General features: G+C 42.9%; 1 gene segment (V, D, J or C); it reads right to left on the bottom strand.

Moving 5' to 3' along the window:
• Positions 1–10,257: 10,257 nt before the first annotated feature.
• LOC122904687 overlaps positions 10,258–13,095 on the bottom strand; it is a 42,879-nt gene continuing 40,041 nt past the window's right edge. Inside the window, 2 exon segments of the C gene segment in view lie at positions 10,258–10,400; positions 12,200–12,247. Coding sequence covers positions 10,258–10,400; positions 12,200–12,247 — 191 coding nt within the window.

The following is a 13,095-nucleotide window of genomic DNA, read 5'->3' as shown; positions in this document are numbered from 1 at the left end:
GGTTCTGTCTCCCACCCAGTGGAAAGAAACCTGAATGACCTTCTGGCTGCACCTGCTGGGAAGAGACTGCATGGTTATGTTGCATAAGGGAAGTGAAGACCTGAGCCTCTGTTTCCCACAGGCACCTGCAGTTACTAGTGAGAAAGAGGCTGGGAGGAGAGAGGGAGGGGCCAGAAGGCTGGGACAGGTCTGACCACGAGGCAGGATGGAATATCAAGGGTTAAGCTGCTGAGAATCACTGAGGACTGTTGGTGCAAGGAGGACACCAGTGATATAACAGCAATCCTTGATTGGACCTGAGCACCACACTAACTGGTTACTGCTCATTTTTTGACCAAATCCTGAAAGTCGCCCTTGACGTGAATGCTACTACTCTCAATTTAGAAATGGGGAAATCCTGGTTGTTATTTAAGAAACTCTTCTGAGGCTGCATGCCTACAGGGATTTCGGTGGGGATGTAAGCCAGGTCTGGCTGGAGACAAATCTCAAGCCTCCAATAGCCACTCAGTACTGACAGAGCAATGGATGTGCAGGCTGCTCCGGAGGCAGGGATAAGCACAGTGCAGAGATCCTGCTGAAAAAGCAACAGGTCCCCTGAGCTAGCCCTGGAGCATTTCTCCCAGAGGTCTCCTCAGAAGATGGAAATGACCTAACGTGACATGACAGCTATGCAGTCTTTGGCTAGCTAGTCTTCTCCTTTTCCTCATTTGTCAAAAGGACCTTATTAGGTTGCATGCAGAGTGAGCAGAGAATGTGACCAAAGCTTGTTGCCTGTCCCAAATGCATAGAAAAAAGCTCAAGAAATGTTGGGGATTGGTGTTTCATCTTAAAACTGGATTGGTTGCAGTAGATGATTTCTGGGGTCCTCATAGTGTAGAATTTCAGGAAATATGATAGTCCTGTAAAACCAAAGGGGGGTGTGTGTGTGTGTGTGTGGTCAAAGGAAGAAACCTGCATTGAGCCAGAGGGCAGAGGAGACCAGGGGGCAAGACAGGTGAGATCCTTAGAAATGGTAAAGGTGGAGCCTCAAGAGGGTCAGCTGAGAAAGGCATCTGAAATGAAGTTTCCAGAGGTAAAGGTAGTAAAGTAAGTACAAGTTTTCCTGCCTGTTATCAAAAGTAGAGGAGGACCTCCTGGGTCTAGTTATGGTAATTAGTTTTGCTAATGAGAACCTGCTGGCCTGGTAGGAGAAGGCAGGAAGGGGACTTGGCTGGGTCAGGGAGGTGTGGGTCCATCACACCCACTACTAGACCCAGCTTCTGAGCTCCTCCTCTTGGTAAACACTGAGAGGCACACATGCTGAGCTCTAACCAAGATTCAAGGCTCAAGTGTCCCAAAATGCAAACTCTGAGGTTGCTGAGCTGGTGAGGTATTGACTAGAATATTCTGCTAAAAGAATAATCCAGGCCCGTCATTCAGACACTCAGCAGGTGTCTAGGGCAGCTCTCCTAAATGTTAAGTAGGGAAGACAGTGAGAATGATGGTGACAATGGGGACTGACATCTGCAGAGCATAACAACAGGTGGAAAGAGTTTGCATATGGAAGATGAGCAGTGTGGGGGGTGAGAAAGCCAGTGGATTCTTCTCTTCCTGCTTTCTCTCTTTTCTAGATTTTCACCAATAAGGAAATCTTCCTTTGGGGGAGAAAATCCATAACCTTCTATTCTCTCATGAAAATAAATTTTATGTCCGTTGTCAACATTCAGAACTCTGTTTCTCTCAATTACTGTTCCCATTTGTCTACAAACACTGCTGACATTAAGGGCTCAACACCTGACATTAAGGGCTCAACTAAGCAGTCTTAGTTCCTGCCAAACCTCCAGCCAAATGCTCTCCTGGGTGAGATAAATGACAAAAGTGAAACAATTCAGCCTGGAGGGTATGGTGCCCTTTCTTCAAAGGAGAACAGTCCATGGGTTGGGGGAGCTCAGAGTCTCACAAGCAGGGAAGCACTCTGCCCAGGGATTTTGGGCAAGAGGGAGTTTTATGGAGACTTCGAAGCAATAAAGGGGAAACAGGGAGGAATAGCAGGTCTGTCAGGGGATAAGGAGAGAGTGTTTGGCTTAGGTTGATTGGCTGGGGTTGCATACCTGATCTTACTTAGAACAGGGGAATCATTGCAGATTCTTGGTGTTTGGTGCCTGCTTAGTTGGGATATAGTGTGTTTTTGGTCAAGGGCAGCATTTACAGAAATTACCTACGTTTCGGTCTGCTGACTTGGCCTACCAAGGCAGGAATGGATCTATCCTGGGTCTGGAAACGCATTTCAACAGGTGATAATTGTGTTTCTCTACTTCTCTTCTTGCTGTGGTACATCTGTGCTCTTGTGTGGTGCTGAAAGGTCATATTTGTTAAAAGATGTGCATATTTAAAAAAATAATAATAAGGGAAACTTTTGAGCAAAACACAAAGGGCAGCCAAGGCATCACTCCACACTCATGTAGAGAGTTGGGGGACCTGAGCAAGATCCTATGGTCTCCAGGAAGAGAGAAATCAGGTGGCTCTTGAGGGATCAACAATTCCTGTCCCCTCAGGTCATCCCGCTGCTGCCATGAATGAAACCACTCTGATGCCTCCTGACCTCAGCTCCAGAGGAGAGTCAGGGGCTCAGAGCCGGTGTGGACTCAGGCAGACCCTGTGCAAAGAGCCAGGTGCCGAAGTTTGGACATTTCATTGAAACTCTGAGAGGCTGGTGTGCTTTCCCTGACCAGGGACAGCTCCCTTCTGCCCCTGGGAGAATGTGAGACCTCATCCAATTTAACTTCTTTACTAGGTCACAGGGAGTAAGTTGGATGTACATGCGATGTCAACTCTTAGTGAGCACAAAAAGCTTAAAAACCCAAAACAGGGAAGCCATTGATATGTTTGTTTGAGAGAACTCTAGATAATATATTCTTTTCATCTTTAATTTAGATGTTTTAATACTTCGTGTCGAATACACACATTTTATTAAAAATGTTTCTCATTTGTTAGATTAGCAACCCCATTTTTTAAAAGAGGTGATTGGTAGTATCCTGGCCTTTCACCAGCTATAGGATTATAGAGGCTTAGACATTTAAGTTGAAAAGGAAAGCCTCCATTCCAGAAGACTCATAGTCCTCATCTTTAAAGATGAGAAAACAGCTCCCAAGTCAGAGAAAGTATTTTAAAACAAAATGGTAGTAAGAGGAATAGACTTCAGAACCTCAGCCAAAGCTTCCCGTCTGCCTGCTTTTCCCTCAGGATCTCAGGCTGCCAGTGCTTGAGGTTCGCAGGGAACAGCAGGTTCAGACTGACTCTACGTGCCTGGCAGCCTTCCAGACCTGCTGACCTCGGGAATGCCCAGCCATGGGGCTCAGCCCGAGAGCCTGGTTCCCTCCACAGCCCACGATGTCATCTGATCAATGATGTGCTGAGGGGGGACGTCCATCGCAGTTCAGAGCTGTGAAATGGGACACTTGGGAGATTCTGAATGATACCTCCTAACTCTGGGAGGATTTATTGAACTGACAAGGATAGAATGACGGCTCCAGTACACGCCATGCCACCTAGAGGATGTGTGTCCCTGGTCAAATCCCAGTAAATGGGGATAATAATGCTCACTTTCCACACACCATCCACCATGGGCCAAGGATTGGGCTGAGTTATTTGTTTTGTTAATAAATATTATTTGTTAATAAATCTGTGTGTGCAGCATCATCAGTTTCATCTTCCAAACCTAATATTGGGTGAGCCCCTTCCCCACACTACTTCTACATGGTGAACATTATCATTCCTCTAACTTTCTTGTCCTTCAAGGTGTTTTGGGTGTTCATGTTAACTTTAGTGTATGCTTGATAACTTGTACCCCAAATGCCTGCTTCACTGAATCTTTAATGAATTTGCTAAGAACTACCATCATGACAATATTGAGTCTTCTAACCCATAACGTGGAACCTCTCTGGACTTATTTAGATATTCTTTTATTTTTTTCTCTGCAGTATTTGTTCTTTTCCACATTCAAGATTTGCTCTTCTTTTCTTAAATTGATTCCTAAATATTTTATTTCTTTTGGTTCTATTGTAAATGGAATTGGTTCCTAAATTTCATTTTCATGTGGTCAATCCAGTATATAGAAATCCAACTGATATTTTGCACATTGAATGTGTACCTTGTGATGATGCTGACCTTGTTCATGAGTTCTACTTTTGGTTTTGTGTGCGTGTAGATTCTATGGAATTACCTACAAACAAGACCATGTCATCTGTGGTTGAAGACATTTTGGCATTTCCTTTTCCATCTGCTAGAGATCTTTGTATTTTTTCTAGTTGCACTCTCTAGAGTCTGTATTACCATGTTGAATAGAAGTGTCAAGAGCAAACGTCCCAGTCTGGTTCCTGTTCTTTGGGGAAAAGCATTCAGTCCTTCAGCGTTAAGTATGATGTCAGCTGTGGGTTTTCATAGATGCCCTTTATCAGGTTGAAGGTGTTCCTCTGTGTTGAGATTGTTTCTTCTGCCAATGGAACTATTCTCTTAAGCTCTCTAGTGAATATTTCATTTCGGGATACAAGTTTTCTATTCTAGATTTCATTTCTTTTAAATACATGTTTGTGTTGTAACTTTGGTATACTGCATACAATATGCATTTTTCCTTTTTGTATTTATTTCATTTATTTATTTATTTTTGGCTCCCGTCCACCACCAGCAGGTCCAGGAAGTCGCAGTCACCACGGTCCAGGTAGAGCAGCAGCGCGCACGTGGGGCTGATGCCCAGTCTGAAGCTGAGCTCGCCCCTGCTCACCCTGTGACCAGCGCGCATGGGGAGCCCAGGGCCCAAGACCGCTACCCAACTGATGCTGCCAGCGCCAGACTCCAATGCCAATGCCTGCAGCAGCAATGGCGGCAAATGGGACGTCAGGCTATAGGCTCCCCGCCCTGGCGCCGCTCAGGCTTTATAGCTATGTGCGCGTGGGGCGGGCAGGGGGCAGGGCATCCCCCGCCCGGAGCAGGGCTCCCTCGCGGGCTCACAGTGCCATGGGCCTGGCTGCCGGGCAAGGCGCAGAGACCCAGGTACCAACTTCATTGGGTCAGAGGCTGTGGCAGCGGTGGCGAAAGCGCCTTTCCCTCGCCTCCAGCTGCAACTAAGGATGTGGGAGGGATGCCTTAGCAGCCACCAAGAACAAAGCTGTGATCCTCTTGAGTATTTTAACCATGTTTTTGAACATGAACTTGTTACAACTACTTCGAAGTAACCACACACCTCAAAGAGTTTGTATTGAGTGGTAGGGGTTATCACCCCTTAACAATAGTCACACTTTTGTGATTCTTTGACGGTCTTATTATTTTTTATTGAAAAATATTTTGTTGAAAATATATTGTGGCAACTTGAGATTGTGACTTTCCTCCAGAAGGCTGCTTTCATTGCTGTTTGCACGCTTAGAAAGTTGCTTGGACTTCACCTGTGATAGTCTATCTCCTGCGGTATGTGACTGCTCAAGACTTTCCTGTTTTCTTTTCTTAGTTATTTTAGTTTTCAGCCTAGCTTCCTGTGAATCACCCTGTGTCTACACAGCTTCATGGTTCCAAGATTTCTTAGGGATGTGTCCTAGCAACTTGATTAAGACTTCGCTTCTGCCAAATGGTTTTGTTGTAGGTCTTGGGTAGCACATTCCTATTTTACACAATTAGCACATAGATTGTACGTGCTAAACTGTACGTCTTCTTAGCTTATGCTTTTTCTGAGTCTTTTCATGGCTCCTCTGCATAAGAAGATCACATCAGTGTCACCCAACCATGTGTGGCTGGGTTGGGCTTTTTTGAGTATCTGCTAAGCACGCACACAGCTTCAGCCGAGCACATGCTTGCTGCAGTCATGACCCCAACCACAGACCAGCAGAGCCCCTGGCCTTCCTGCTTGCACACCACACAGCTTGTCAGCTCCCTTCGCATCGCTGCCATCCCACATTAACCCAGCTCCTTACACTGTGTGACTTTGGATCCCATTCACAAGGCCTCTCCTAATTGGGAGGAAACTTCCAACTCACGATGCTCGCTATGGAAGCTGGGGGAAGAACAGGAGCAACGCAGATGAGTGCACTGCTGTCATTCCTGAATTCTGTAGGTTTTCAGATATAAACCATTCTCAGACAATTGTGCAAATTGGACATTTCCCAACCACCGACATAGTCACATTCATTGCTCTAGTCTGGTTTTATTTTTAGCATTCATGAGAAGATTTGTTGACCATAAAGAGGACCTTGATAACATTTGCTTTTAAATTATGTAAACTATACGTATTACTATGTTTTAATCCAATCTTTGGCTTTATTTAGAACTCCCAAATAATCCCAAGACATGCCAGCCCCATGAGGCTCAAAAGCCATTATCTTGATAGGTGGGCAGTGAGCCTAGAAACAGGAAGACATGGTGTGACCATCTCCTCAACTCGTTTCCAGGTGAGAGGCATGTAATCTGCCCCAGTGTCTCCACAGCAGTTTAATAGGCTGGAAAGTGAAGCCTCCCAACAGCGATGCCTTGTCGTATATTTTACCATAAACTTCTCCTGAACTATGGGACATTTATGAGGTTAAGATGTGGAACACATCTTTTCTAAAGGTTCTCTGGTATTTATTTGCCTGTACCATATAGGTTATTGGCTATAATGCAGCAGACACTCTCAGGAAAAGAAAATGTCCTATTTGAGGTATATTATCTGAGAAGATTAAAGCAACTGTGAGGCAGGCTGCTTCCTTCCTGTGAATTGGCTCTATCCCTCACCTGCTACCCTGGTCATCCCGCAGCTACGTTTGTTATGACCCTTCCTTGATTGTGACAGTAATACAGGCTTTTTACTTGTGGTCATAACACCGATATTATTCATATCTTGTTTTAAATTCTCATGTAAAAGTAATAAAGTCATTTTGCTGTAGAGATTTTGGAATTCTTCGAAATGAGAGAAATCACTGGGTTATTTTCTTTTTCTGATTTGCAAAAACACACACATGTATGTATTGGTTTTTATTTTTATAAATATGGTCTTATGGGATATACAGGTTTTTCATTACATATTTGCTTTTGCTTGACAGCATGAATATTTATAGAATTGTTGCCTAACACATAAATAAAAATTTTCTGCAAAATATTTCATGGAAATATAATAATTATTTAACTTTTCTTCTATTCTTAGAATTTTTTACTTTTTCTGGTTTTAGAGAAAAATATGCCTGATGGAAAATGAGTATTATTTTGTCAGAGCTATTTCATGAATAAAAAACTGCTGGATGTAATGACACAAATGTGTGTATTTGCGCAGGTCAAGTAAGCTCCATCTGTGCTGTTCTGAGAATAGACCAAATGACAGAAGTGCCACCAGGAGGGGAGTGGGAGTCTGAGGATTAACCAGAGTTTTTAAGGTGGAGAAGGGGGCGAGAAGGGTATGTATATTCTGGCATTGGGACAGACATCTCCAGAATTTGGTGGTGTGGTCACATAATATCCTGTGTCAGGTGGAGAGTCACATATACACCAGGTCCACTGATGATATCTAAGCAAGAGGTGAATTTACAATGTACCCTGAGAAAGAGCTCTCTCCCACACATGCTGGGCTGAAGGAGTAACATGGGCCCATGCTCACGGAAGCCAAAGCTCACTCTGAGGTTGGTTCTCTGTAGAGAACAAGAGGAGTGAAGTCTATGGTGAGAATATGCTTTGTGAAGTCAGACTGTAAAAGCGAAAGCAGTGATGTCTGCAGTAGAGTTTTGTTTTTCCAAGGCCTGAACAGAATGGATCCCGGGATTGGGCACAATCTCTGTTCCATGTTTGGGTGGGGTGTGGGTGTGGACACTTACTTTTTATGCTCACATCACTGAACAGCCCTCCTCTGCTCTGCACCCCCCCCATAACACACTTATCTGTTGTGCAAGTCTTCTACTGAGCATTGCTTGGACTGGCTCTGCAGACACTTGTCCCTGTAGGGGACTGGCATGACTCAGTCTGTGAAATTCAGTGACACAGTTGAACTCAGAACCTCCGTATGTCCATGTGTTCTTGTGAGGAAAGAAGCACCTGCTGTTGTGTCGTCTACGGTCACCCTGTGCTAGTAACATCGTGGGCATGGGTCTCATGTCACCCTGCCTACATGGACAAAATGAGACCCAAAGTCTGAGCCTCAGTAAATCACCTGCCATGGAAAAGCACAGATCCTGGTGGAATGTGGGGATCACCTAGTGCTACAAGAAATCTCTGCTGTTTCCTTCAGAACAGTGTCATCAGAGTGGACTGAGTGTGCAGCAACTCAACAGCCCTGGGCTTACAATCCTAACTCACATAGCAGCTACAAGAATCAACTTGGTATAAATATAGGGACCCTCACCGACAGCCAAAGAGTATATTTGAGATCAGAAGCATGTGTGCAGATGGATCTTTTCTTTCCATTAGCTGTGGCCTTTTGCAAAGGAGCAAAGTTGGCTGTGGTTTAACTATTCTTATTTCATCTTTCAACACCAGAGCCAGAGGTTGCAGTGCCCCAAACAGCAGGGGCCAGCTTGACTTCAAGCACTTCCAGGAGTCAACCACATTTGAAGGAGTACATAGCGCCCTCCTTCCACCCACACTGCTTCCAGGACCACCACCCTCTCCCTCTTTGCACCTCCCAGTCCAGAGCAGCCCAGGTCCAGTTGGGGAAGGAACGTGCTGAAGAGTTGGAAGCCACAGGACACAGCGCCTAGGACCCCCAGCAGTGACATTAGCTCACACGGCTTAAGTAATTTGCTAGTTTCCTCTCTGTGCCTCCATGCTTTCCACATGCAGAAATAGTTCCACGTGTCTGAGTAAAGGCCCGGACATGTGTCCTAAGAAGTCTGAAGAAATTTTTGACAAGGAGTAGATCAAAATTAAATTTCCTTTTTCTTGTATCTTGTGGGCTTTATGTTGTTTCCACATGGGAACCTCTACTTGGTTTCCAAAAGCACCTGTTTCCCAAGAACTGAATCTGATTGTAAATAATGAAAAAAATCCTTCCCAATTTAAATGAGATATTGTTTAAATTCTAATGTATTAAAGTTCCTACTTTAAGTGGATTTGTTAACAAAAATAGAAAAATAAACCATCACTACCTTTTTCACCACTTGCCACATCCTGAACATTTTGTTTTACATCCATGTGTATAGAAAAACACACACAGATATTAATGAGTGCCCTAATTGTTTGTGTGTGTACATGTGTACATGTGTGTTTCTCTTATTTCTAACTTAGATCTCCCAACAGTAGAGGCTAATGTTGTTGAGCACTCATGGGTACCCAGGAATGTTAACTCATTTTATCCACACAACTCCAAGGGATGCGTCACTTTAACTCCATTTGACAATGGGAAAATCATGTCACAGAGAGTTCAATAGCTATAGAACCAAGATTTAAGCCCAAGCATATGGAGTTCAGAAGTCAAGCAATTAACCCCTCTGCCATTCTATCTTTTCAGTGTTAGTGCAACTCTTTTGGGATTCTTGTGAAATCAGGAAACATGGTGCCTGTGACACACTGGAACAGGTCTGATCACAGCCACCAGTATTGCAACATGTTATACTGCCACCACCAGAGTTTATTCAACCAAATGAGTCTGAATCTGCTAAAGTTTGCAGGAGAAATAACGTGGAAACATTCACTGTCTGTGACTCACGTAGGATCAGTGCCCAAAGAAAGCATCATAAGAACAATCTCAGAGAAAGAATTAGAAATGTAGAATTGATCACTTATTACAATTGATGCTGAATTAGAAGACTCAGTTGTCATGCCATCCTTTACTTTGGACTCTCAGTTAGCACCAAATAAATTACACAGAGGTCAAAGTAGATTTTTGATTGCTTTTATTGTAACTATTATGAAAAACACACAAATGTCAGGTAATAAGCATGTTGGCTTCCAGGTATTAAAATAAAGACTTCAAGGCAGCTATCTGGTTAAAGAGTTCAAGGAATGCAGTTGTAAGGTGTATGGTGGCTGTACCCAGAGGCATGGGGACTAGGTGACTGCCAGCTGGTGGACAACAATGAGGGGGTGGTGCAGAAGATGCTGTGGATGCCCTCTGATCCCACCCCAGAGTCATGGCAGAATTTGTTCTAGCTGCAGAGTGAAAGCTTCTGTTTGCCCGGGAGTTTGTAAGCCTGTTCTCAGATAATGACACAAGAAGAAGACACATGTGAACTGAAATAACCCAATCTCAGAAAGAAGGCTCACTAGATCCTCAGCAGATACTCTTAGGGACACTAGCCAATGGCAAGAAGTGACACCTTGTGCCACCATGTGTTAGGAACTCTTCCCACTGCCACTGAGTGCTGGTCTCCCAAGCAGACAGATGATGAGGAAGACGGAGTAGACCAGGCTCTTCAGGAGGAGGAGGAGGTAGGTATAGTAGGCAGATGTGTTCCCAAGTTGCAGCTGCAGGGTGTCTAAAAGAAGCATTTCATTAATTTCACATGTTGTTTTGAAAGGCTAGGACTTATTAATGGGCGAGGGGTGACTGTATACACTTCTGATGACTTAGGTTAAAGTGACACACTCACACACTCACTGGAGAATAAACACCTACATCACCATTTCCACCACCACCGTCCCCAAGACAACTCAGAACACAGTTTGCTGATCAAGTCACTCAAACATCTATGAAATTCACCTAGAACGTTCCCAAGTAATAAAAAGTAAGGTTGTGTTTATAATGAATGAATCCAGTGGGAAAAAGGCATTGGTGATAAATAGCTTTTAACATTCCTTCTTCCATACCATGTTTCAAAGTAAGAATAAGAGGCAATATATGTTCTGTAGAAATTTCACTGATAGCAATTAGTTTAAAACAGATACAATATCTGGACTTCATAACACATCAAAATTGTGTTTGGGTCTTATAAATCTGACTCATGGAAAAAAAAGGATAAGAGGCAATATCCATTAAGTACAAACTAGCTGTTACTAATTTTGGCAACTTTGTATGCAAAGCTTAAATCTTGTTTAATTTTTCAATAACTTATGAGATTACTATTATTTTCACTCCCTTTTTTACAAATAAACTGAAGACAGAGAGAGAAGGGCCAATTTCATGGAACTAGTAAGTACCAGAAGCCAGATTTCAATCCCAGCAACATGGCATTTAAGAACACTTTCTCAGCTCTCTATATAATTCTGCATATTCACACACACAAAATAACAAAGACATCAAAGTGATTAAGCAAAACTATAAATTAGGGTGATGATAATGAGGAAGGTGATGATGATGGTTAGAGTCCACAAGTCTCTTGATACTGGACAAGGAGGTTGGATCAGCAGGGCTAAAACCAATGCTCTTCATCATTACCTTTTTCATATGTGGGAAGAAAATGCCAGGAGCTAGTACTTAATGATGTAGCAGCTAAGTGAGATACCTATGCTAGACATTTCACATATGTCACGTTATATCTTCTATGACCGAATTAGGTGTTATTTAAGTGTCATTTTTTGGTGTGTTCAGAAAATAGAAATAGTTTAGCCATAGTCATGCAACTGATAATTAAAAGAGTGGGGTTTAAGTCCAGTCTGTGGCACCAGAAGGCCTGCACTCACACCCCTCCCCATGTGTACACCTGTCTCAGGGTCTTGGCTTTGGGAATTAGAGGAAGAATAGAAACTAAGATAGTATATGATCTTTCGATTCAGATGGTCTGGGGTGAAGCCCTAGATCTTGCTGTGTGGTATGGAGACAAATAAATTTAGCTCATTGTCCTCCTATGTAAAATGGGAATAAAATCCTTCACAGTGAGTATTAGGAGAATTAAACAAAATGCACTCACAGTGCAGCACACCTTCTGTACGAGAAGCTCTCAGTGTCAGTTCATGTTATTAACATCCAGCAAGAACAATTCATTTTTTTTAACCTAGAAGCAATCTGAAAAAAAAAAATCCAGAAGCAATTGATATCCTGTTTTCCTCAGTCAGTAGTAACAAAGGTCACAGAAGTGAATGAATTCCATTGTTGAAAGAATTCAGACCACATCACTGCACCCCTAACTTATAGTCTTCTCACACCCAAACCCAGCATTCACTGTGTGATGATGATTCCTGAGAGATATTGGATTGTCTTAAAACATCACTCAGTCTATTGTTCAAGATCCAGCCATTCTGAGGTTTTTCTCTGAAGCCAGGCAGTTCAAGGGTGATGTGGATGAGGAGGAGCAAATGCTACCGCAGAACATAAAGGCAAACATAGACAAAATCTTACCATTTTCCTCATTCAGAGAAGATTTTGTGGAGTTAATAGCAGCAAGCTCTGAAAGAAATGAGTACAAGTATTATTCAATTGTTCAAATCCATTATTTGATGTGTGTCTGTGTTGTGGATAGAAAGATGATAGATAATTAGAAGATAGATAGGTAGATGATAGATAAAAATTAGTAAGCAGAGAGGAGAGCCTTTACTAATATGAGCCCCACAATTCCAGAATTGATTGTTCTGAGTCTGTGTAATTCAGTAAATCAATTCAAAATTGTATTTCTGCACATGAAGATGTTAAACTTCATGAATTATGCATTTTTCTTTTTTTCCCCTACAGCTGGAGGGTAAATGCTTAAGACTATCTTGTTTTCCTTCTCTGCTCATCACTCCTAGCACAGTGCCTACTGCAAAGTAGGTGTCATATGAAAATGTGTTGAATGGAAAAATAACCAGAAACTGGCCGCTGTACAGTCCTCAGCACCCACTGCTGACATGAAGTGCTGTTACCAAGATGAGTCCATCCAACCCTAGAATCACAGCAGAATCTTACATGTTGGAAGGAGTCTGGTTTAGGTCATTTCCCATCTAAGCAAAAGAAAGCAGTCCTACCTTTCAAATCACACAAGCTTCAGTATCCCCAGATACCGCACATGATTTTCTGGAGTGGTGGTATTTGCAGACATGACAACAATATGAATGAAAGCTAATACCTATTAAATGATTATTATTGTGCCAGACACTGTGTTAAAGGTTCACATGTATTATGTCATATGATCCCCCAGTTACACTGATATAAGCTGAATTTGGAGGACTCTGTCTTACCCAGAAGGAAATAAGATTTAAAGAGTCTATGTCCCTTGCAAAATCATATCAGTGATTGTTAGAGCCAGCCCTCAAAGGATG

Source organism: Neovison vison, chromosome 4 (genome assembly GCF_020171115.1).
Source record: "Neovison vison isolate M4711 chromosome 4, ASM_NN_V1, whole genome shotgun sequence".
Taxonomy (NCBI): domain Eukaryota; kingdom Metazoa; phylum Chordata; class Mammalia; order Carnivora; family Mustelidae; genus Neogale; species Neogale vison.
This window is presented reverse-complemented; position numbering and strand designations above follow the sequence as displayed.